This window comes from Erithacus rubecula (assembly GCF_903797595.1).
Source record: "Erithacus rubecula genome assembly, chromosome: 5".
Classification (NCBI taxonomy): domain Eukaryota; kingdom Metazoa; phylum Chordata; class Aves; order Passeriformes; family Muscicapidae; genus Erithacus; species Erithacus rubecula.
The window spans coordinates 59,665,196-59,690,434 of NC_136687.1; the positions used below are offsets into that span (position 1 = coordinate 59,665,196).

General features: G+C 44.2%; 2 protein-coding genes across 5 annotated transcripts in view; one reads left to right on the forward strand and one right to left on the reverse strand.

Moving 5' to 3' along the window:
• ELF2 (E74 like ETS transcription factor 2) overlaps positions 1-11,704 on the forward strand; it is a 30,398-nt gene extending 18,694 nt beyond the window's left edge. For all 4 annotated transcript variants that reach the window (XM_079307481.1, XM_079307482.1, XM_079307484.1 and 1 more), the window contains 6 exons: positions 4,222-4,335; positions 5,326-5,499; positions 6,090-6,176; positions 8,837-9,029; positions 9,413-9,766; positions 9,986-11,704. In XM_079307481.1, the coding sequence (XP_079163607.1) occupies positions 4,222-4,335; positions 5,326-5,499; positions 6,090-6,176; positions 8,837-9,029; positions 9,413-9,766; positions 9,986-10,613 (1,550 nt within the window). In that variant the 3' untranslated portion in view covers positions 10,614-11,704. The remainder of the gene's footprint in view (positions 1-4,221; positions 4,336-5,325; positions 5,500-6,089; positions 6,177-8,836; positions 9,030-9,412; positions 9,767-9,985) is intronic.
• A 4,492-nt stretch (positions 11,705-16,196) lies between these two features.
• On the reverse strand, positions 16,197-24,068 carry NOCT (nocturnin). The gene is made up of 3 exons (XM_079305795.1): positions 23,598-24,068; positions 19,132-19,401; positions 16,197-18,317 (listed from the first exon to the last, which is right to left on the reverse strand). Exons 1-3 carry the CDS (start codon positions 24,037-24,039, stop codon positions 17,482-17,484), a joined length of 1,548 nt encoding a protein of 515 aa, XP_079161921.1. The 5' UTR covers positions 24,040-24,068; the 3' UTR covers positions 16,197-17,481.
• Between the last annotated feature and the right edge of the window lie 1,171 nt (positions 24,069-25,239).

Sequence of the window (25,239 nt, forward strand, 5' to 3'; positions counted from 1 at the left end):
TTTTCTTTTTGTTTCTGAACAAATGTCCTCCATAAAACAAGCAGTAAACTGAAGAATGCTTTCTTTTCCAGTCAGTTTTTGCATACAGAAAGATTTCTGGGTATTACCTATAGAGGCAATTCACCTGCTTTTAATTAAGATGTCATTTAAGCACTGTTACTGACTTCCACTGCTGCTTTTAAATGCTGAGGAAAACCAATCATGTGAGCACCAGTAAACTTTTATGAGGTTTGTTAGTGTATAGGTAGTCACTCTTTACTGACTTCCATGCTTGGAATTGTGAAGTCTTCATTAAAATGTTGCTTTGGTTGCCTGATAGTATTAAAGGGTAAGCTATTGCAGGTGCTACAGTTAAGTATTGGCTTTGTAAATGCAGACATTGATAGCACTTCAAGTTAAAGGTGGGGAGGGGGGGGTCTGCAGTGCAGTGCAAAAGAGTAGCGTTTTGAAAATTTAAATACATTTTTTTGGTCTCACAAATTGCTTTCTTTAATATTTTTGGTGTTGTGTTAAAAGGGTGGACATTGTTACCAAATGGATATGTTGCCACTGTTTTTTTTTTTTTCTGAAAATCTAAAGTACAGCCAGGTCAGATTTAATTACCAAGGCTGGTATTTTGTAACAGCTGTTGAGAACCTTGAATGATCTACTGTACACACAGTTTGGGTAGAAAGTGAAGATAGACATCAACTAGTCTAGTTATTTATTTACACTTTAGATTTGAATTTGTTTTCTGAGGTTGTTTTTTTCTTGTAAATGGATAAAAGTTTTTAAATTACATACTTTAAAATAATGTACCAAGGACTCAGATTCTTTCATAGAAGCAGTAAGATGAGATTTGATTTAAAAGAATGGAAGAGAAGTAGTGGTGTTTGATCTGATGTGTTCTAGATCAGTAAATGGCAGTTCTCAAACTTACTTCCATCCACATAAACTCCTTTCCTTCATTTGAGCAAGTGACAGTTCCTTCTGAAATGATTGTATAATATAACAGACCTACAGCTTACATTGTTTGCTGAAACAGTACAGTCTGTTTTAGCTTTGTGGTCTTGCATATAGTTGATAGCATAAAGATAATAGAAATAGAATAGGGCATTTTTAGAGAAATGGGTGATACATTTCAGTCTTTGATTGGAAATGTTTCTGTCCGTTGTGATACTGTGTATCAAAGTTTCGGGAAGTTGTCTTCTTTTAATTATGGAATCCTGCTCCTTTGTTTTGCTTTCCCCCATCTTTTTTTGTGAGGGCTGTTGTGATACAAGTGTAATTTAGTTGATGACACTTGGTCTAGTTACCTGCAAGAAGAGCTGCCTGCTTTTTTCTTGTCTTATCCCCTCTCTGAGAGAGCCTGTGTCCCCACTTCATCTTTTATGATGTCTTCTTTAGCTGTTTTTTGCTATCATGTCTTCTATCTGAGCACTCTGATTAGACATTTTCTAGTATGTCAGAAAGATATTTTACATAAATTTGTGTTTAGACATTTCTCCTTTTTTCTTCCCACTGTGTTGGTGCCTGTGAGCAAATGCAAACTCCTGATGGTCACTGTGTAGACAAATGTCTTTAAGGCTAAAACCATGTACTGGGTAAAGGGGAATTAGTTAGCTGGGAAGACTTGAAACTTGGTAGTAGAACTGAATTTAGTACATGTTTTAATAGCTGTCCTGTTGGCAGTGCTAGGTTAGTTAGCTGTCATGATAGACAGACAGCATGTGTTGTTCAGCCAAAGCCAGAAGTGTTACTATTTTTTGCCTGATATTTTTTAGGTGACAGTTTTAGTGGAGTCCCGAGTAGCTCCCATTGGAAAAGCGTTTGTGAAGTGTGTATTTTCAAACCTCAGGGGCTTTTGTGGGGTAGATAATGCTGTTTATATTGGAAATTGAAGGGTTGCTTGGGGGAGAGGTTGAGTGGCTCCTTTGCTCTGCTGTTATGGTTTTGCAGTCTTAGTCTGTTATGCTGGTTGTGTTTCCTTTCCCTCCACTTTGGTCCTTCAGCAGAATATCCTAGTACTGGAAAAGTATATAGATGGTTTCTGCTATTTTTTGTTTTGTTCCTGCCCTCTAAGTACCTCTCAGTTGTGGTGCAGCATCTAAACTGCTCTCTGTAGGAGGAGTTTGTATACTTCTAAGCATTTAGGAGGTAGTGAATTCAGTACCCTCTTACAATTGAAATTTGTCAACTAAGTTTGAATTTCTTTATAAAAATCCTTTATATGCTGAACCTAATGACACAGGAACAGCTATCTGGTTGGAGAAGCTTTGCTGACATGCTTTGAATCTTATTGCATGCATTAGAATAATAACATTAAATTCTGATTTGGACTTTCTAATTTCAGTAGTGTTGTAGAATTTATACATTTTTAATGACTATTGAATATTGTTCCTGTATTCTGATAATCAGTGAAAATTTTTATCAGGTAGATTGGGGGAAACTTTAGTCATCAAATTCTGTGCAACTGAAACTTTTATTTAGGAAGAGGAATGTTTGGGCAGAGGGTTTCCTGCAGGGCTGCTCTGTTACAATGCAGGTGGTCAGCCTCTGGCTTTGGATATGCCCAAACAGCTGCTTGGGAAGGAAACTCTTGGCCAAGCATGGGGAGCATCCAGAGTTTGCAGCTGAGGAAAGAGCTCCTGGTGCAAAATTTGTGCTGGTTCCTTTGGTTTTCCAAGGAACAGAGTGCACAATAAAGACCCTTTCCTGATTTTCCTGTGCTCTTGGGTAGGCTTTTATTGTTCACAGCCTGGGGTGAAGCAGTGTTGGAATGCCAGCTGTAACAGGCATCTACTGTTGCAAAAGATAAAACCCTCTAAATAGCATCCCAGCCATAGCTGATAGGCTGTGCTGGGAATCCCATCAGCCAGCCAGCAGGTGGGCAGCAGGCTGGTTCAGCAAGAACTTTGTCACCTGTAATTTTGCATTTATGCATCTTCCACATTTCATCCACTTTCAGCTTCTGGTTGATAGGTTTAATCTACTGGGTAGTAGGTTTTGCAATTTTTTAATCCCTGCATTTGAAAAAATTGCAGTATGCTGGAAGGCTTTTACCCCCATGTGAGCCTGCAGGGAATCTGTGTATATCCAGTGTTTCCTTAAGTCAGAAGCAACTCTAGCATTATGTTTCCCTGCTTTTCACTAAAGAAACCTTGAGTTATTTCTTAGACATTTTCAGTAACAGCATAGCTGCCTTGAAGTTTTCATAGAGAATGCTTCTCAAATCCTCTTTAGTTCTGTGATACTAGAGATAGGTGACTCTGCTTAGGCTAAAGATAGATCTCCTGCTTGCTGGCTGCCTTGCTGGAGTGGTTCAGCTTAGAGCAGATGGCCATAAATGGAAAGAGCAACTGAAGAGAGACAGCTACCTTGGCCAGAGTGTGGATAATGGGCAACAGGTGTTTCTGCAGTCACCACTTTTCAAAACCTTTACAAGGATGAGGAATATAGAGTTAGCTGTGGATAGAATTGTAATTTTTTTTAGTGTTGCTGCTGTGTTCAAGGTGCTGTGGTCTGCACAGTATCAAACTTAATTGTACTTTCTTGAAGTTGCATTATTTTTGATTAATTAGTTTTCCTGAACTTGCAGAACTTGAAAAAAACCTATTTTTACCTTCTTCCCTTAGTTTTGGCATAAAGCACACCCCTTATACTGTTTGTTGTGCTTTGTGTTTTTATTTAGCAACCAACCTGCTAAAATGAACTTATAATTATTTTTAATGTCAGAAATCAAAACAGGATATGTGTTTTGGAAACTAGTCTTGTATTTACATATATATATGTATACACATAGACATATACATATATTTATCCAATAAACTGAAAATTTGGTGAGAGGTGACCTTTAGATTTAATGGGATAATAGTTGGAGATAGTACTACTTCTCTGTTCTGCTGCATTAATTTGTGATCATCCTCATCACAATCTGTTTTTTTTTTTTTTTTTTGTCTTCTGCCTTCAGAATTAACAAAATCTCAGTCTCTTTCTGTAAGCTCTTGAACTCCTCATGGAAATGAGGATCTTGCTTGTGAACCAGAAATCTAATCTAGGAAGTGGCAGTGTCAGTTCTGCTTGTCTTATGGCTTCCCTAAATATTTCTGTTGACAGGAAGGTATAAAAGGTGTGAAGACATCTGATAAAATTGTGTTTTTCATGTTAAAGATTGAGAAGTATAATTGCATGTGGACTTCTACAAGTAACCTGTTCTCATAAATTTTTTGTATCCTTCTGCAGTAGAAGCATCAGTTCATGGCAGTAATGTGCACTGCACAGATAAGACAATTGAAGCTGCAGAGGCCTTGCTTCATATGGAGTCTCCTACCTGCCTGAGAGATGCCAGGAGTCCTGGTATGTCAGCCACAGTCTCTGCTCTGGGAGCCATTTCTCCTCCTGCTAATCAGTAAAACAAGCAAAGTAGGAAACCTGTTTCTGTGGAGAGCTGTATGCCGTTTCAAACATTTGCCTGCATATTTAAAAACTACTGGTCTGTTTGAGTTTTATATGATTTCTCCACCCTGCAACAATTAAATAGTTTATATAGAGAGGTTTTTGGGAAGAGATAGCTGAGTAATGACATACTTAAAATTAATTTTTTCCCCCTAAACATACTGGAATACTATTTCACTGTGCAGGTGACAGAGCTCTGGCACAGATTGACTGGAGAGGCCATGGAGACTCCATCCATGGAGATATTAAAAAGTACAGGATCCTGGGCAACCAGTTCTAGGTGGCCCAGCTTGGGCAAGGAGTTGGACATGGTCTCCTCCTAACTCCAGCCATTCTGGGTTCTGTGAATCTGACATTTTAAATTACTAAATTTAAGAGTTTTTTTAACGGAAAAGTATTTCTATTTTAGAAAGAATACCCAAAACCAATGTATTGCAAAGTATTACCAGTCTGAAAAATCAAATCTTAATGTTGATAGTTTCTGTCGATAGTTTGATGTCATCAACTGATAGATGACATCAGTTTCTTTAACTGATGTCCCTTCTGAAGTTACTTAATATATATTGGATGAAATAATGGTCAAACTGATATGCAAAATCTACAAAATAGGAAATTGAGATCAGAGTAATGATCAAAGATGAAGCTCATAATTTGTTTAAATTTAGGTTTGGTTTAGTTCTGGAGAGTATTGGTGCAGTACTTGTTTTTGCCTAAAACTACTGACAAGTGTGTATGTTTTGAGGAGTTGGATTGATTTTCAAGGTGACAGGATTTTCGAGCAGAAACCTGCAGCACCTTTGCATATGCTTTGTTTAAAATAATTTTATGTAAGATACATTAAAATAATCAGGTAGAAACTTCATCAAATATTCTTTTTTTCTTCTCTCACAGTGGAAGTTTTTGTCCCTCCTTGTGTGTCCACCCCAGAATTTATCCATGCAGCCATGAGACCTGATGTGATCACAGAAACCGTGGTGGAAGTATCAACAGAGGAATCTGAACAAATGGATGTATCTCCTGTTCCAACTTCTCCTGATATCCATGAACCAATGAAAAAGAAAAAGGGTACATATGACTTTTTATAGGAGCAATCTCAAAATTTTACTTCTGGTGCAGTTGATACAGGGGGTTATAGATTGGATGATCTTATCTCTTTGCTCATGCAAACAGATTGATGGGAGTCTGAAATGTGAGTTCTTAGAAAAATGGGTCTGCATCAAGAAAAGAGGGAGCAAGAGAGTGGGCTTTGACAAGCCATAAAGAAAGATGGTTTCTGTGTTGTCTATTTTAACACAAAGTGGAGGAAGGATAGAGTATTCTAAGAGGACTTTTGTGATGGGTAACCACTGATGTTGGAAATGTGGATATATTTGGTGAGATGATAGACTTGGGGTTCATGCAATGAAGCAACAGGGTAAATACTAACTTAGAAAACATAAATCTGTTTACAAAATCATTGTAAAATCTTCTTTGTGAAATGTTTGTCTTTCCTGTCTAATTGGCATGTCTTGGAGGAGAAACAATTTAGAACATTGTTTGATTTCTGAGAAGGCAGTAGGGGAAAAATACACAAACTGCTTTTTCAGCAAAGGCAAACTATACAAATTTTCTCTGCATATGATTAATTCTTCTTTTTCCCCATATATTATGTGCAGCTGGCCGTAAACCCAAGACTCAGCAATCAGCTTTGTCTGATGGGTCTCCAGATCTAGGTATAAAGAAGAAACCTAGAGAAGGCAAAGGTATATTTTTTCATTCATTGATTCTTTAAAAATAAGCAGTGTATGTACATCTTTAAAGATGTGATGGATGAGATTGTACTGACTTTATCAGAGTTTTATTCAATAGCCCCTGCTATTCATTCAGCAAGAAGGCAGACTGGGTCATTTGCTCACAGGTTACCTTTGAGGTGGTGTGCAGTGTATCAGCTCTTCCCCTGCTGCAGGTGAAAAATCTGGATCTCTCCTCCACTTAGTGCACTGAAAGTTTGGAGATGTTGCTGTAGCTGGGAGTAACAAAGCTGAGTGACTTGGAGTAGCAGCATGCTAGCTGAAAGAGGGTGCAGTGGTCAGCTCCACTGTTATTTTGACATTTGTTTGAAAGCAAGGTCTCTGCTGTTTATGTAATTCTTTATCTGGCTGCAGCTCCTGAGTCATCATGTTTGTCGTAGGGCAAGGAAGAATGGAACTGACTTCATGGAGATGTTTGCTCATGGAAACCAGTGCAAACACTAATTGAACTTCCCTGCATTTCCCACAGTGCTTTAGATTTGGTGTAGCAGTGGACTTCAGTGGAGATGACAGATTTTTTTATCTGCTATATTTAAAAATATATCTTATTTAATCATTTCCTTTTTTTGTAGTCTTCTTGAATCCTTACCTTTCTTTCTATTTCAGATTTTAGTATTACAGCTTTCCATTACCTGAACAATACTTTCCTGTTGTCCCAGGTCCTAGTTTCCTGCACAAATAGTTTGGAAAAGGAGGCCTATATTTCTCTCTCTGTTCTCCTTTTTTTGCTGGTGAATTCAGCTCTATAGCTTCTTGTTTTATAAAGTAAGAGATGGTACTGCTTTGTGGTTTTTGGGAGATTTTTTAGCTTTCTGTTAAATTTATTTTATTTCTATGGCCCTTCCTAATGACCTACATATGTCTCTTGTTCTCATTAAGTATCTCATTCCATATTTTATATTACAACCAGAAGGAATAATTTTTTTCTTGATGTCCTGCAAAATATTTTGTTAACTGGATTTAATTTTTGTTACTTATTTTAAAAGAACACTTGTAAAGGTAGGCTATTTCATATGCAACATGTTTTTGGAAAATCAGAAACAGTTCAGTACAATCAGAGTTAAGTCATAGAGAAGGAGAAATATTTGGAAAGGGGATCCCTTCTTGGCATTCCTTCCTTTGTGCATTCTGGGTATTTCCTGGTACAAAGTGAGGCAGCCGTAAATCTGATTTAATTGTGTCCTATTTATTCTCTTGAAGTTCCTGTTTGCTTTCTAATCCTGAAGCTCACTTAAATTTTTGCAAAAACTCTGTTGCAGACCTACAGCATTTGGTGGTCCACCCAGAAATTCCCTTTCTAAGGAGCTAAGGAATAAAAGCCCAGGGATTAATTCCTTAAAATCTAGGATGATTTAAAGATTTCTGAGTTCTCTTGTTGACTCTTTGCTCATATAGGTCTTCTTCAAATGTCTGTAATCTAGTTGGATTTTGGTAGCTCTTGAGTCAGTACTTGCAGTTGTTTGGAGCACATTGTAAAGCACAGTTTTTCTCTATGAAATACTTTTCCAGAAGATGGAACCTGTGATCTTTTTTACCCTTTGACATTTTCAAAGATAGCTGACTTCTCAAAATCTGCAACAGTGGTCTCTAGTCTGCCTTAATTCATTTTAATTATCTTTGCATGGCATAACAAGTGCTATGCTAGGCCATTAAATCTCAGGAATTAATGACCTTTCTTCACACACACACAGAAGTGTAATTGGGTCCCTGTCCTTGGAGGTAAAGAGTCATTATTAATGGTCTGAGGTTACTATTCTTGTGGATCTGTCTTAGTTCTCCCTTCTCAGAAACTTGAGGAATCTTTTTCATCTGTACAAATTGGAACATGATCTGCTTTTTTTCCTTTGGGTTCTCTTCCCCTCTTCCTAGATGCACATGGCTTGGTCAGAGTGCAGACAGACCCTGTGTTACATTCCTGATAGTCAACCCCTTCCTGGGGCTTCTCCAGTGAAGATGGTGCACCTCTTGAATACCTGACAAGTGCATTGAATTCTTTAGCCTGACTTCATTTTATATCCCCCTAATTATAGAAAGGTACATGGGATTTCTGCCCTCTGAATACTTGCTCTTAGGAAGTTGGGCTGGCTTTGCACCCAGAAGGATGTTGGTCACTCTGCAACATACATTTGGGAAGGGTTTTGTCACCAGTTAGTGTGAGAGCCCCAGATCCTGGACAAACTCAACCACAGTTGAGATGGTTTGTTGCTGCAGGTTGTATGCCTTTTAAAAGCTACTTATTTACATCCTCTTGTTCTGCAGTGTCATAAAGTATACTGGCATTTTCATGCCCTGTTTAATCAAAGATGAGAAGAAAATTCTAGCACTCATCCTGCTGAATAGATAGGTACTGACTTGGAACCACTTCCCAAATTTCTTTTCAGGAACTGAGAATCAGTGTTGGATTGAATAGGCTCCTATGCTCTATAGCATATCCCTTGGATTAGCTCCTTTCAGAATGTAAATTTATGGAAACTTCACAAAACTTAACAGAATGAATGAGTATGTGGAGGTTACATCCTCTGTGTAACATGGCTTATAACACAGCTCATATGGAGAACTTTCTGTTACCTTTAGAAGTGGTTTTCTAACACATAAATGCTTTCTGATTATAGGAAATACAACATACTTATGGGAGTTCCTCTTGGACCTTCTTCAGGATAAAAATACCTGTCCTCGATATATTAAATGGACTCAGAGAGAGAAAGGAATTTTTAAACTTGTGGATTCAAAAGCTGTCTCCAGACTCTGGGGAAAACACAAAAACAAACCTGACATGAACTATGAGACTATGGGAAGAGCTCTGAGGTAAAAATCTCTTAAATCCTTGAGTTTTTTACTACAATTTAAAATCTGATTCTTCATTTTGCCCATAGAAATTTAAAGGTTCTGAAATTTTAAAAACATTGCCCTTTTGCAGATTTAGACTTCAGTCTTGCAGTCCCTGTAACTTTTTATATTACCAGTAAATTTGGAATTTTAATTCCTGAAGTATGTATTTGAAGGGTAAGATTTTTTTCAAGTAGATCCTTCAGATCCTTTGCATGGTGTGTTCTAACAGCTTCTTTCCATACCTCCTTACATTGCAGATTTTACTGTGATTACTTCAGGTTTTCTTGTTAGGACATAATTAGATTTTCTTTAAAATCTGTCACTGTGTTGCTTACTTCTTAATTGTACTTTCCTCGCAGATATTACTATCAAAGAGGAATCCTGGCAAAAGTTGAGGGACAGAGGCTTGTATATCAATTTAAGGAGATGCCAAAAAATATAGTTGTCATAGATGATGACAAAAGTGAGTCCTGCAATGAAGATTTGTCAATGCCTACAGATGAAAAGTCTCTGGAAAGAGTGTCTTTATCTGCAGAAAACCTTTTAAAAGCAGCAACCTCTGCACGTGGAGGAAAAAATTCCTCTCCATTAAGCTGTACCAGAACAGAAAAAGCAGTCACCAGAGTTGTGAATATTGCCTCACCAGCTCATGACACATCCTCATCTCATCCTTCTACTACCACTGCTACTGTCCCAGTAACAACAGCTCCCAGGTTTGTGTTAATGGGCCTTTTAAATTTCCAAAGTCCTATTGCTAGATGTGCAAAAGGTTTGGGGTTGGGTTCTTTGCTTGCTGGTTTGGCTTTTTCATTTTTTTGTTATGGTTTGGTTTGTGTTTTTTTAAGAGACAGTTAAAAACCTGTCTCTTAGAATTGTTGCCATCTGTAATGGTGCCCTGTGTTTTGGCCTAAACACACACATTTGTTTTGTAGGACTGTTCGTGTGGCAATGCAAGTTCCTGTTGTCATGACCTCTCTGGGACAGAAAATCTCAACCGTGGCAGTGCAGTCAGTAAATGCAGGGTCACCATTAATAACCAACACAAGTCCAACCACAGCAACGACTCCAAAGGTGGTAATCCAGACAATCCCTACTGTGATGCCAGCCTCTGCTGAAAATGGAGACAAAATCACAATGCAGCCCACCAAAATCATCACAATCCCTGCCACGCAGCTCACGCAGTGTCAGTTGCAAACAAAAACGGGCCTGTCCGGGTCAGGAAGCATCAACATTGTGGGAGCCCCTCTGGCTGTCAGAGCACTAACCCCAGTGTCCATAGCTCATGGGACACCAGTAATGAGACTGTCGGTTCCTGCTCAGCAGGCCTCTGGCCAGACTCCTCCCAGGGTGATCAGTGCAGTTCTCAAAGGCCCAGAAGTTAAATCAGACACAGCCGCTCCGAAACAGGAATGTGAAGTGAAAACGCTGCAGCTGGTAAAAGAGGAGAAGCCAGTGGATGGAAGCAAGACTGTGACCCATGTAGTAGTAGTTAGCACACCCTCAGCTATTGCCCTTCCTGTAACAATGAAAACAGAAGGAATCATCACATGTGAGAAATGAAGAATAACTTTCTTCCAGCATGGACTTCTAACTGTTACGGTTTTGAATATACTGACATAACTGGGGGAGGGATGTGGATGCCACCACCAGGTCATAAAGGAGAGTTTTGGAATGTTAATAAACATGCATATGTTAAAGACTTTCTTAAAAAAAAATAATTATTTTCCCGTGTTTCAGTGGGAATTAAACCACATTGATAATGCTGATAAAAACTGCCTCTTCCAGTTGGGAAACAGCTGAACCTATGGAGAAGGAAAGAGAGAGGGACTGAAAAGGGACCAAACAATTTCACTACGCTACCGGTTACCAAGTCACACTAAGACCTGAAACACTAAGAGAGAGCTGTGTGAGAGGTTTGCCTTGGTTTTTAGTTTTCAGGGGGAGAGGAAAGTCTCATTGTTACACAAATGGCAAATTTGATGCATTTTCTGTATTTTAAACCAGCGATTACTACTGTGTGCCCACAGTACTCAACTGGTGCTATGTGAAAAACTATGCTACTAGGTGTTGTAGGAAGTGAAATAAAGGAGATTAAAGAGCTTCTAAAAGAAGACAGAGGCCTAGAGGGATTTTTGTATCATACAGCTTAAGCAGATTCAAATTGAAAGCCTTAGACTGATTTTCAGTTATCTTTCTTGAAATAAGCTAATGGCTTGTTTGTGTAAAGCTTTTTTATTAAAACAAATTTTTTAAAAACCTTGTACCTAGCACAGTATTGTTATAGAATAACATGTAACATATTTTGTATGGTAGTTAAAAGTCTGTCTAAATTTCTTAATCGTGGACAAAGTAGCAGCAGGTTTTCTGCCTTCTGCTGTACCATGCCTGTTTCTCTCACTTAGCCTTGACATCTGTGCATACATTTCAGTTTCAGCTCTACTCTCACTTCAAAGGTCACGCCCAGCATGAGCTTTTGTCAGGTAGTTCTAAACCTGTAAATTTTTTAGTTGAAGTTAAGAGGGAAGTACCAGTGTTCAGAACGAACTATAATAGTTTGTATATTCAACATTTGAAGTATATTCTATTTTGTTGTACTCTTGTTTCAAAGTGTATTCAAGTAGGTTTTACTGAAATACAGAAAGAAAATTTAATGGTGTTTGTTGTGCTTTTTATTTTTTCCTTCTTGCTTTCTGCTAACCTCTTAACCTTCTTCTCTTATTTGAAATCTTTCAGGTGTTCATCCTAATACAGATGATACAGTGTGAAATTTTGGGACTCCTCCCTGCTTCAAAGGGCTGACCAGCTCTCTCACTCAGTTGTTCAAATACCTGTGAAGTTTGCTGTAGCTGGTGAGGTAACTTCTGGCAGGGGTCTAGTTCTTACACATTTTTAGGATGAGCATACACATGAGCTCTGTGAACTACCTGTGGGTAGCCAGGTGCCCAGTGGATCCCCTGTTCCTAGTGATACACCCTGAAAAGTCTTCAGGGCAGGAACTTGGGTAATCTTGAGATTATGAAAGTCTAAATTATCATCTAAGTACTTCATGCCTGGAGGAGCCATTTTAACAGCTGTCTGGAACTGAGGTCTTCTGTAATGCTAAAAGACACCAGAATTAAATACTTGACATGCTGAGAGCCAGGTTACCTGAAAAGTCCTAGCAGCAAGACCCATTCTTCCCTTTAACTGGTTAAGAAAAGTAGAAATAGCTCCACACAGCCAGGCCAGCATGTGGGGGACTATGCAAGGCTTCTGGGAAAACTATTCTTTTTCATCCTCTTGAGCAGGGAAGTGGAGTTTAAGAAGAAAATGAAGCTGAAGCAGATAAAAAATGGTGTAGAAGGCATCAATCCCTTCCATTTGCAGCAATCCAGAGAATCAAAGGTTCTAACACATGGACTGTGTTTCTGGGATGGGGTAGAGGACAAAGACCCCTTCACAAAAGGAAACGGAGAGAGAAGAGGACTTCTTTTTTCTAAGAAAGAGGTAGGAAAGGGAAGCTGGGGAAGCTGGGCAATCACTTATCTAATTTGGCAGCCTGACAGGCACTAATGTTCTGTGTAAAGGGAAATGGAGCAGTGTACAGAGAGGCAGGTGGAACAAATCTGAGCCAAAAGACAGGAAGAGAGAAACAAGAGTTTTGAAACCTGCAATTTTAAGTCCAGGCTGTAAGGAACCCTATTCTAAGTGGCTGTAACTTGATTGTATCTGAAAGGGACACTGTATCTCAGAGAGAGTACCTATGTTGAGCATTTGTAATGAAGACCTTTCCAACACTTAATTTAGATTCACTGGAAGTCAAATGGGGACAAACTATCTTCCTGGAATTAGACAAGGATCTCCAGCTGATGACCTTCTTTTAATGCCAAGACTTCATAATGTAATGGCAAAAACTAGAGGAATGAAGGCACCCAGCTCCACCTCTGGTGGGGTGGCCAGCTCTGAGACACTGCTAGTGCTGTCTTGCCATGGAAGCTGTGATGGTCCTTTGGCTCTCTCCCCTGGCCACCAGTGAGTGGCACATGATCCTGGCTGCCAGAGGAGATTTACCTGAAGTTCATGAAGTGCTGGGAGAATCTCAGTCTGTGTGAGGATGTGCTGTAACTGAAATGGAAAGGGGACTTAACCCCATTCTGTACATTAGTATGTTTTTACTGGTGGTATTGGAGGAGGTGACCTCAGGATGAGGGAGCTTTGGTCAGGTTTGTAACATCTGAAACAGATGAAAGGAACACAAGAATATTGTAATAGTATGGAGCTATTCTCCCAGGCTTTTGCAATTGGTAAAACCTTTAGTTTTGTACATGTGTGAAAGTGGGACTCCCTTTTATATCTGAATCTGGTGGCTCATGTAGAAGGGTCCAGGCCTAACACATTGTTGGCAAGCAGTAACTCATAGATGTGTGGATAGAATGAAACTTGTGTGAAGTGACTGTGCTTTACACAGGAGGCATTGAGACATACACAGACTTGGTACCACTGTTTTATGGATAAAAACAGTTTTTATTTTTCAAACTGTTTTAAGTTATAGAATGAAAAGCGTAATTCTGTGTAATCCACAGGGGAACAAAGCAACTGTGAGTTGCAACTCAGAATAAATGTCTGAGTATCAAAACCAAAACAGTTGAAAGGGGAAATCCCATTCCAGAGGCAACTGGTTTTGTTGATTCACTGTTGCACATCTTTCCCAGTGAAGGGTTCTGGACCTGGACACAACTCAGCTTGTCTGTCAGGGTAAAGTGTGCTGAAAGGAAGGCTGAGCTCTTGGCATTCTCTGCTAATTGATTTCATTAACTTTGTGGCTTTGGAGGGTTACACCTGAGGTGATCAGGGATGAGTGAACCAGGGGCAGTCAGGAGGTGAGAAAATTGGAAGCCTGAAGTTCATACTCAGCATGACATGTACAGCACCTCAACTGGCTGTGAAGATTGTTACCAGCAGAACAAGCCAAGTGCAGTTCTGCCTTGTAGAGACAGTTCAAATAGCAGATGTTAAGCTTATTAAGAAGATCCAAATGACACTATGTATTTGGAATCTAATTGTTCTCTAGGAGAGATAGTGTTTTAATAAGCTTGCAGCAGTTTCTGCCTTTCAGCAAATTTAAAAAGTGGGTCATTTCTTCCTGCAGCTTGCTTGAGAATGAGGGAAAAGTGTCACTGCTAAAGCTAAAGCAACCTTTATTCAAGATGAAAGCAAGGGATCTGTGGAGACGTTTTTTAGCCTTGGTGTGCTTATAAGACATCCATAAGAAGAGCTTGGAAGACTTTTTTACTGCTACATAGGAAAAACTATCTGCTTCTTCTGAAAAATATTTTGTGTGCTGATATTTATAGCTGGCAGAAGTATTTCAGTGCTGCAGGCTTACCTCTTTCTGCATAAAACAAAGCAATAATCCATTTAAGTTTTCCAAAAGAGTCTGTCTGCAAAATAAGTTGTGGCGTGTACAGGAGTAAAAGGCTGAAGCTGCCTGGGAACTGACCAGTTAATTTTTTATTAAAATCCAGCAGGCAGGGTTCACCATTGGGCTGGAGCAGGCAGAACTGCCTTGAGATGGGAAGAGTCCTCAGCCTTTTGAGTTATTCCACCCCTCCCACCCTTGCCTTCAAAATTACCCTTTAAGGAGTGGAAGCAGTGAACACTACTGTAACATGTCCTGTAACAGGGTGAAAGAAGAATTCCAGCCCTTTCCACTTCAGAAGAGGTTCTGCAGTGATGGCAGGATTGTATAAATCACACTCTTTCTCAGCAGTTTGGTTTCTTGTGTAGAATTAATGTAAGCAAGAGTATGAATTAAAATGTCTTGAGAACCATGCAGATACCATATACTCCACTGTGAGAGTGACAGTGGGAATTCTGCAGCTGTGATAGTTCAGTTCCTGCTAAAAGCCTCTCATGATCCAGCCTGTGGCTCTGTGCTCTGGCAGTGGGAAATATGCCACACTGATGGAAGCTCCAGCTTCTGATGTGAGTTTTTGTGTTAGATGAGCAAGGATTTGATCTACTAAAGATACTGTTTTATAGGTCTACATTGTGGTGTTGATTTTAGATGTGATTAGCTATAGCTGACTATAGACATTCATTAATGGGCATTTTAATTATTTCTCCTTCTTGCAAGACCATTTGAGGGAAGGTCCTAAGAGAAAATAATCCTAAAGAAGAAGCACTGCATCTCACCCCCTTTCACAACTGAAAAAGGAAGCTGTGTCTAGTTGAAATGAAACATGGCAGCAAGGCTCAAAGGTCTGTCTTTTTGTGGGGCATTGGGAGTATTGCATCTCTTACCCCAAATCTCCCCCAAAAGTGCCACCCTTCTGGCTTCCAGAGGCAGTTTGCTGTTTCTGAAATTCCAGCCAAAGGAGGTGCTGGCATGTTACATGTGCCTGGTAAGAGTATTCACCAAGGCCATTGGCTCCTTGGTTGTACAATCCTTTCTGGCTGGGGAAAGTCAAATCCACATAAATCCCAGGCTGGTTAAAGCAGCCTCTGCTTGGAAGCAGACCATTGCCCTCATCCTGCAAAAGTCAGAACATGTGCAGAGTGTGTTACAGCTGCACAACAGCACTTCATTTGTTTGACTGATGAGGAGTGTGTTTGTGTGGGAATTTGGGACTTCCACTCACCAGACTGCATTTCCCTTCTCAGCAATGCAAGTATAGAAATTTACGGGCTGTGTAAAGGTCACACCTGTGGCATTTCTTTTCTTCAAATGAGGTTTTAGAAGAAAGTGGCAGATACAGCTGCACCTTGGAAGGGGCCAGCCTTCCCAGGCACACTTAGCAACCCTCAGGGAGGAATTCTTGCACCTTGCTTTGGAGGACTAGCTGGGTTTGTAGCTCACACAAACGTTGGAAAGGGGAATATTTACAGTAATACAGTGTAGGTTTCCTCTCTGACTAGAAGAGTGAGCAGCTTAACAACTAAGCATAACTCCAGTCCCTTCACACTTGTGAAATTTGGACATTCCAAGCTGGAGAAAGAGTGTGTGCTGTGAAGGCAAAGCAGCCATGCCACTTTGAGATTAGGGTTAGGGGTGGGGGAAAGAGGTCTGGAAGGGGAAGCATCAACTCAAACTAATTGAGACAGGTCACCTCCTTGGCAGCAGGAACTTGGGACAGTGAAGTGAGAAAGACAGCAGCAGAGATATTAGTTTTTTTCCAAAGAGTTTTACTAATAAACACCTGGAACATTTAAGAGTTGCTATGCACCCTACTTCACATGGAAATACTGCTTTATTTGCCCTGCCATCTCTTCCTCAACTATCTAAATGTCAGCCCAACTCCAACTGTTGTCCCTCTTCCCTCCCTTCCTATGTCATTTTCTGGCATGATGGCATGTTTACAATCCATATATGCAATTCCTATGTCACCCATGAGCAATCACAGGAGTTAACATACCAACACACCTCTGTTGTAGTCCAGCTGCTTTACCAGAGTTTTCCTGGGTCACAGGAAGAGGCTCCTGAACACTGTCACTACATGATTTCCAATCAGATGCAGGATCACCAACTTCTCTCAATAAATAAATTTTATCTTATAACAGGTTCCAGTATAGCTTTAAATTCTGAAGATAAATAAAAGAAAATCTTTCAACATTAAGACTGGCCCTTTACTGAAACAGCAAGATTGACAAGACTACAAATTTAAACCATTTAGAAAAGTAATACTCAAAGCAGAGGAAGAAATAGTCCCTGGTTAGCTGTGTCCTCCAGAAGGAAGCACACAAGAGATGAAGGTACAGTGACTGTACAGCCTACAGGCTGTATGTGTGTGACAGACACATGCACATTGTTCTGGAAAAGTGAGGGCTTTACTCTAGGTCATGGTCAGCCTCTGTTTCCTCACCTGCTCTTACTGCAGGGGGCCTTTCTCACACTTCTGATGAGTTTGTCATCTCAGGTCATGGAAAAATGACATGGCCACACTACTATGAGCTCAGCTTTTTGTCTAAACTGCATAAACTTCCTTCATATTGCAACACAAAAAGATTTAAGACAATCTCACTGGGTAGTCGAACCTCATTCCCTTTGGTACTTGCAGAAGCTTAACGTGAAATAAATAAAATTAGCATGCTGTCAGGGCAAGTTGTTTTACAAACACAAGTGTTTTGATTTAAATACCAAGGCCTCCACATTCATTAGAGGATTAAATCCTTAAAACAGGGGGCTTAGTGAAAGGATAAAGCTCATTTCCCCTCAAACCCTTACATGGAAAGAAGAGCATGATGAGAACACTGGCTTCCTTCTTCTTCCCTCGAAGGCTGCACATTAATGAGGGCTGAACAGCAAGTGTAACTCCAAAACAAGTGCCTGAAATAATGGTTAGTCAACAGTATTTCCTCATCTTCCAACACCATCTAGCTTCAAAGGTTTTCTCTAAAATAAAAGACTGGCGAGTTCAGATGCTGCAATACCAGGCGGCATTCCAAGGCATCACAGCAGCCTGTCAGGGTCCTGATTGAAACTAAAGTCACAGACGAGGGACAGGTGATCGGAAGGGTAATTGAAGGAGGGCAGCCTGTTGGGCCCAATCTGCTCTTCAGTCAGCAAGCCCAGGGCCGAGGTGACGTTCAGGGCGTGCTGGGAGTACCAGATGTAATCCAGAGTGTGGCGGCACTCCCCCGAGGGCCGGATCTTCCAGGTGGTGTAGGGCGGCTCCGACTGCCCGTCGGGGCTCAGCAGCTTGTAGGCGCTGTTGAGGTTGAGGCTGGAGTTGGAGAACTCCCTGTACACCTCCTCGGTGGGCTCCGCGTTGAAATCCCCGCAGACGATCAGCGGGATCTGGGCCCCCTGGGTGATGTCCTTGAGGTTCTGCAGCAGGTCGCAGCCCTGGGCGGAGCGGAAGCGCTCCCAGCCCGTGCGCGCCTTCAGGTGGGTGACGGCGATGCAGAGGGGGCGGCCGGTCTCGCGGCAGCGCAGCGTCTGGGCGATGGCCACCTGGTTGGTCTTGAGCTTCATGGCCGTCAGGCGGATGTTGGCGCTGCTGAGCAGCTGGAAGCGCTCCCTCAGGAAGAACAGGGCGCAGCCGTCCGGCCCGTTGTTGTGCTCCACGTCCAGGCACGGCGACCACGGCTTCGGGAAGAACGTGCACTGGTAGCCCAGGCGGCTGAGCAGCGGCTCGAAGGTGTCGAAGTAGTGGTCGACCTCCTGAAGGCACAAGATGTCGGGCTTGTACGCCAGGATTTCCTCCAGGATCAGGCACTTCCTCTCCTCCCACTTCAGAGCTTCCATGGGGCACTGAACAAAGTTGTCTTTGCCTTCCCCGAGAGCTGGAATTAGCAGGGAGGGGGCACAAGAAACCAGAAAGTTAATAGCTGAAACGTCCTGTCATCCCTCAGCTTTTAGCAGTTTTCATGCAGGTCATGGGTTTTCCATGGTGGCTTTAAGGGTACCAGATTTCCCAATAGGTGTGAGGACCCCTTCTTAAAAAAAAAATTAAGTTCTTTTTACAGATAAAACACGTATTAAGACTTTCTCCCCCTCTGTCCACTACACAAGAGCAGGTACTTCCCCTTAAGCTGCAGCTTGCACCAAAATAAAATGAAGTGGGTTAAAAGTGACTTAACAGCAGAAACTTAAGGCAATCCCTATGAAGGAAATTTCCCACACCAAAAGATTTTAAGATGAGGCTGCTGCCCTTACTTCCTGTCAACTTACAGCCTTGATTCAAAACTAGTAGTAAAATTATTAAGCATTAAGAATTCCTATAGCAGATCTGCATTTCTGGGTAGTTCACCAGTATCAGAATCAGAAACTGAAGAGAAACTTTATGACTAAAACTTTGGAAAAGAATGAGTCTTCTCTGGGGTTAACAATCGCCTAAAACTGATGGGTCACAGCTTTTAGAAAACACTGTGCTCAGTTAAGACAGGAATTCAGAGCTACCTTTGGAATCAGAGTTGCAAGGAGAGACCTTTTTTCCTTTCCTATGGGACAAAAGGAAAGCTACCATTTCACAACATTCCCCCTGACCCTCAGTCAGTTGTATCTCATGTATTTCACTCCTTTCCCTTTGCCCTGCCAGGGTTTTCACTGCTGCACTTGGTCTCAAGGCCATGCCTGGAGCTCACAAGCATCTCCTACCTTGGGCGAGGATGTTCCACTGCATGACCCGGATGGGGCGGTGGCTACTGGCAGTGTTCTTCTTCAGGCTCACAAAGTTCCTCTGAAAGCGGGGTGGCCTCTTCTGCAGAACGACCTGGCATTCCTCCAGCAAATCCTTGGGATCTATAGGATCCAGCTGAGCTGGGTCCAGCTGCTCCAGGCAGTCCTGGTGCTGGGACACGGCACCACTGCTCAGCGTCTTGGCGAGCACGCTGTAGAGCCGGCTGGTGCTGTTTCCCATGGAACACACTGCAAGGGAAAGGAAAACAATACACAGATGGCCCACCACAGCTCTTCTCATCACTTGGGTACCTTGCTGCAGTGCCAGCCACTGGTGGCTTGTGCAGCAGCCTGTTCCTGAGTCTGAGACAAAATAAGAAGGATGCAGAGATAGGGTTAGTCCTGTCCAGTCTCATGTTCTGCCTATCACCAGGGGCTGCAGACTGCAAACAGCCTGCTTTAAAACATCATGCTGCTGTCTTCTAAGGCAATAAAGAAGTTTTTCAACCAAAATAGCAGGGCTAATATTAACTGCATATATTGAAGAAAACACAACAGAGCGTATTTTCTCCCTGCCCAGCAGGTAGACAAATGCTGCCTGCCCCTTATTTCATGGGCAGCACTTGCTTCTGATGGAGATGGCACTCTGTATGGCCTGGCACCCTGTGTCCATCAGCCTGACTACAGCCTGCAGGGTGACTCACTCCCTCAGGCTAGTGTTTAACAGGAATCTCTGATCTCAGTTTCATTTATCCCCAAAGCAGTAATGCTGTCATGAGCATGAAGCAGCCAGATGCTTCTGCTGGCTTAGCCCTCAGCATGTGGAGTGGAGAAGGTGGGGTCCCCCAGCTCCACATCCCCCTGTTCATTCCCCTCATCCTTTCTCCCTTTGCTCCTTCAAACAGGCAGGAAGGAGTGCTTGCACCACAGCAACTTGCATAAGAAGCAACACTGACTGAGTTTTGTTGTTGTCTCATTTACTCTGAGTGCCTTTTGCAAAGGAAATCTTAAGCAAAAGAACTTCAGTGTTGCAATGCTGTTGGCCCACAGTGGTTTTTAAGCAGGTTTATTTATACATTTGAGTTACGTAAAAAAGGAAGGTGATGAAATTGTGACCTTGTGCTCACATCTTGCAGCAGATTTGGGGTGCTCCCCAACACACTTGCATGTTCACACTGAACTACAGCACTACTAATTGTAAGAGCTGGTGACAGATGTACAATGACAGGCTAGAGGGGCAGGCAGTAAGATGGACACTCAGTTCAATAAACACACCCAGGAGGAAAAGAAAGACTTTGCAATATAAGCCTCAAGTCCTTGTATTTAGGAAAATGGATTCTTTGAGAAGGCACTAAAAACTGCTTGCTTTAATGTATGTTTTGGATGTGTAAGCCCACAGAACAGTTCCAAGAAAGCTGTGAAATGGGAATTTAGATTAGATATAGGATGTTTCTCCTCGTCTCTGTCCTTTTAGTTAAAGTAACAGGAGTTCCTCAAACTGAGATGTGATCTTGAGCTCACACACATGAATGTCTTTCCAGGGAAGCCACGTGTGGTGTTTCAGCCTCTGCAGCCTTTCTCAGTTTACAATTCTTCTCAAGAAGCCAAGTACTGCATAAGTGGAAGTAGTGGCATTTAACAATGAGGCAAAACACAAAATGCCTAAACAGGACCCTGAGACAGCTGTGAGGGGAGAGGGAGCAGGAATGAAAGCATGCTCTGTGCTGGATAGAGAAGGCTGCAGTTTATCACAGCCAGGGCTGCCATGTAGAAACCCAAAGACATCAACAGAGCTTTTAATAGATAGCCCACAGGGAGCCACTCACCTATTTTTAGGGCAGGTACAGCCCATAGCTAAGTGCTGCAACTGGAGATAAGCCCGTGTTTTCTGCTGCATCAGGGCTGCTGCCAGCAGCTGAATACAGCCCTTATCATGGCAGGGATGAACACGGCTCATGTGGGGATCTCCAGAGGAATACTTAGATATAATTACCCCCCAAGGAACCATTAGCAAGCTCTTAGGCTGCCTGTGGCTTGACCTGAGTCAGAGGGATGATGTTGAAAGGGACAAGGTAGGTGTAGTACAGCTGGAGTCAAAGGTCTGTTGGCAAAGCCCTGAGCAGCTTACAGCTGTTACAGAAGGATCAAGGCTAAGTTCAGCCTCCACCTGCCAAGCTGCAAACAAAGCCAGAGCATTGTTAAATCTCATCATCCCTGGGATCATGTTGTATCCAGCTCTTTATGGAGTGTAAAGTATAGCCTAGCCTGTACTATAGCCCAGAACTGATCTGACAGCTTTCAAAGTCACTCATGTCTCAGGAAGGAAAAAGCTTCAATCATCTTCTGAGGACTCAGAGAAGATTGTGTGAAAGAGGGTCTGTAAATTAAGCACTTTCAGTCCTGGTATAGGCAACCTGAAAGTTCCTGGCTGAAGGAAAGGGCTCCTTGGGAAGATTCCAGCTTAAGATGACTACTTATCTGCACAAATTCTCTGTACCAGAGTGCTGAAATCATGACAACACAGACTGAGGAGTTCTGAGAACAGGGGCCAGGCTAACAACCTGAACATGAAAACTCCAAACACAAAATCCATTTTATTTCTGCAATGCTGAAAAGCATGTCCACAGCAGTCCAGCTATACAATACAGGTACAAGGTCACCACTCTGAAATCTTACAGTGCAAGCTAAGTGACCTGTAACTTGCTGGGATAATGTGTGCTGCCAGTGCTGTGACACTGTGGTGCTGGTGAGGGCAGAGGCACAAGCAGACTCCTGAACTTGCACTGTAGCAGTGGATTGCAAACAATTCTCTTGGTGTGATGTAACAGGGAACATCAACTCAGCAGGTACTATTCAAGTTGCTTAAAATCAAAAAGTTCCTTCCTCTCAGCAAAGGTGGTACCTCAGCATAGTAAGGGCAAGGGTAGAGCTCAAACTGTGAATTAAATGCAAGAACAGGGTGTAAAGTTGGAAGGTTTCTTGCATCATCCAGCACAGAAGAGATGAGCTTCTAGGATCTCAGCAATGAGCCACCAGACACTTTATTTAAGGATTTTGCTTCACTGATGAAGGCAGCTGAAAGGTGTTGGACCCTGACCTTTTGGGTAAGATGAACATCATTCTCATTTCCCTTCCTTTCAGCTCATGCCTCCCAGCACCACTTTCAGCCAGAAGCCCTACCCTGTTTTACAAGGCTTTCCCTGCCAGGTGAATGGCTCCACACACCTGCAGTCTGGAGCTGCATCAGCCTCCAGGGCCCCAGAGGCTGGCAGCAGCTGGAGATGCCCTCTGGAACCTGTTCTAGGAACACCCTGACATGTGACAAAACCTATCCTACAGTATCATACTACATGTACAACCTCTGGGACAGCAAGGGGAGCTCGTCAGAGCAAGGCAGAAGCTGCCTGTTCTCTACAGGCAACACCAGAGAAGAGGGAACCCTAAATCCTGCCTCCAGTAATATAGGGAATCAGTACTTGGCACAAGCTCTGGAAACCTTTATCTTCATGAGTGCTTTATTAATCACGAGCTTGACTCTGCCAGCTCCCAGATGCATATGCTCCTCTTCCCTATAGTGCCACGAAGCTTCAATCCTGCCATATGGCATCCTGGCCCGGCTTCAACAGGAGGAAGGGAAGCACCCTGCCCCAGCCTGCCTTTTACAACCTTCCTGTAACAGCAACAACAGGGAACGAACTCACTTCAGCCCAACCCCAGCTGAAGGCAGTGGGGCAAAGTGGATCTCCTGTGTGCCAGATTAACACAGCCTCAAACATACTGCCCAGAGGAGCTGGGGCTGCTCTATGGCTGGCAGTGTCCAAGCCCAGCCTGGAAGGGGCTTTAAGCAGCCTGACCTAGCGGGAGGTGTCCCTGCCCGTGGAGGGAGGGCAGGGAGCACAGGGATTTAAGGTCTCTTCCAGCCCCAAGCATTCAGCGCTGCAGAGCTGTGCTCATCGCGGCTGCCAGAGCCCGGGGCAGGGGCGGCTGCCGCGCCCTTGGGGCCAGAGCCAACAGCGGCGGCTCCGGCTGCGTGTGCCCCAGGGGCGCTGGGTGCGGCCCTGCCCGAGCCAGGCCTGGCAGCGCGCCACTTCCCGCTCATTAACAAAATTAGTTAAGGGGCTGGAATTACTGAAGGGGCACACACGGTGTACGGGCCCCTGCTGCTGCCCGGGCCGCTCCCACACACCGCCCTGGGTGAAACAGCCGCGGCTCGCCGAGCTCGTCCCACGCAAAGCGCGGCGGCTCGGCTGCGGGCACGGACCCCGCGGCTCGCCAGGCAGCGCAGCCACCCACACCCGGGCGTATCCCGAGCCCACGCGTGGAACCGCCAGAGAGCCCGGAGCTCCAGCGGCCGCCCGGCCACGCTGCGGGTGCCAAGGGCGGCGGAGCCGGTGTGGGCAGCACAGCCCAGACCCCGCACGGCCCCCTGCCCGCTCGGTACCCACCTGTGCGCGGCGGCGTGCCCGGGGCGGGCGCTGCTGCCCGCGGGGCGGCGGGGCCGGGCGGCGCCGGCTGGCAGCGGGGCCGCGGCAGCGGCAGGCGGGAGGCCGAGGCGGCGGCGGGCGCGCAGCAGAGGGCGGGCAGGGCCGAGCAGAGGCAGCGCGCGGAGCTCTGGTACATGCTCCCGGCGGGACGGGACGGAGCGGCACCGGCGGGGATCAGGCGGGACCAGCGGCGCGGCTGCGGCCGTGCCCGCCCCGCGGCCGCGCTTATACAGGCGGCGGCGCCCCGCGCACCGCGGGCGCTACCACCCTCACTGCAGGGGGAGACACAGGGCGCAAACAAACCCTCCCGGCACCGCCGCCCGCACACCGCGCCCGCCCGCGGACACATCGGGGCGGCGCTTTCCGCCACCGCCCGCTGCTGCCGCTGCCGCTGCCGGAGCATGGTGCGGCGGGACGAACGCGCCCCGCGCCGCCGCCGCCTCCCCCGCGCAGTGGTGTGTCCCGGAGGAGGATTCCCGGTGATGTCAGCACGGGGCGCCCTCTGCTCCCGCTCGCGTCACGGCACGGCGGGCCGGCCAAGCCCAGCCTGGCTAGGCTCGGCTCAGCGGGGGCAGCGGGGCTCGGCAGGCGGGCAGCGCCTGCGGGAGGCTCGGCGTCCCCTCGCTGGCACACGGGCATCCCATCCGCAGCACCGCGTGGATGAAGGAGACTCGCCCAGAGCCGCATCCCGCAGCCCGCTGCGCTGGGCGGGAGCTCTGGAGCCACCCAGAGCAGGCAGCTGGGAGCTCTGCTGCGAGATCTTGCTTCTTGTTACCCCTTCTGCCCGAGTCCTCTTTGCTCCAGAGCCGGAGAGGCAGCCCCGGAATTCCTGTGCTGAAATTAGGGCAGTGCCCGCAGCTAGTCTGAGCAGGCTTCCTTCTGAAAATGTGTTATTTATTTATTTATTCCCCAGAAATACTTTATTCTAAATGTGACATTTATTTATTTATTTATGTATTCCCCAGAAATATTTTGTTCTCTCTGTGTTTGATAAATTACCGAGGGGCCATGGGCGAGGCAGATGCCCATTTGAGGGATGCTGTTGCAGGAATTAGGACAAGCTGGCAGCCTGGCATTAGTTCTGGGTCTGCTGAAGCATCCTGTTTTTCTCAGGCTTTCCCTTGCCAGGAAGAGGGCATTAGGGCACAGCAGCTGATCCCTGTGTTCCCTGTGTTTTGGTGTTCCAGTGCCTGCTGACAACGTGTTTTTTTTTTCTTCAGCTTGCTGCCTAATGGATTTAGGATTGTTAAAACCATCCTCTGGAGACGAGGGAATAGTAGAATCATTTAGTGGGGAAAAGACCTCCAGGATCATCAGGAAGGTTTTATTTCGGTGCTGGGGGTGTCCTCTTTGGTGGGTTCCCACTGCACCAACAGGATGGGGGACACCCGGGAAAAGGGCACTGGGGAGGCTGAGGATGCTTCTACTCCTGTCACATTAACCAGGTGGAGCCAACAACCACCTCTGCAATGCCAGAGAGTTCCAAGAACTGATCAATATGCATGAATGGTGATCCTCAAAAATATGGTACAAGCATTAAAAAGGACCATTCCAGAACAACCTCTGCAGAGCTGTCTCAGTCCAGCAGCATCACAGGCTGGGC

Coding starts and splice junctions, on each gene's coding strand:
- NOCT (XM_079305795.1), bottom strand. CDS start 24,039: ATGCTCCGGCAGCGGCAGCGGCAGCAGCGGGCGGTGGCGGAAAGCGCC. Junction 19,402..23,597: donor GGGCACGCCGCCGCGCACAG/GTGGGTACCGAG, acceptor TTTCCCTTGCAG/TGTGTTCCATGGGAAACAGC. Junction 18,318..19,131: donor GTGGAACATCCTCGCCCAAG/GTAGGAGATGCT, acceptor TGCTAATTCCAG/CTCTCGGGGAAGGCAAAGAC.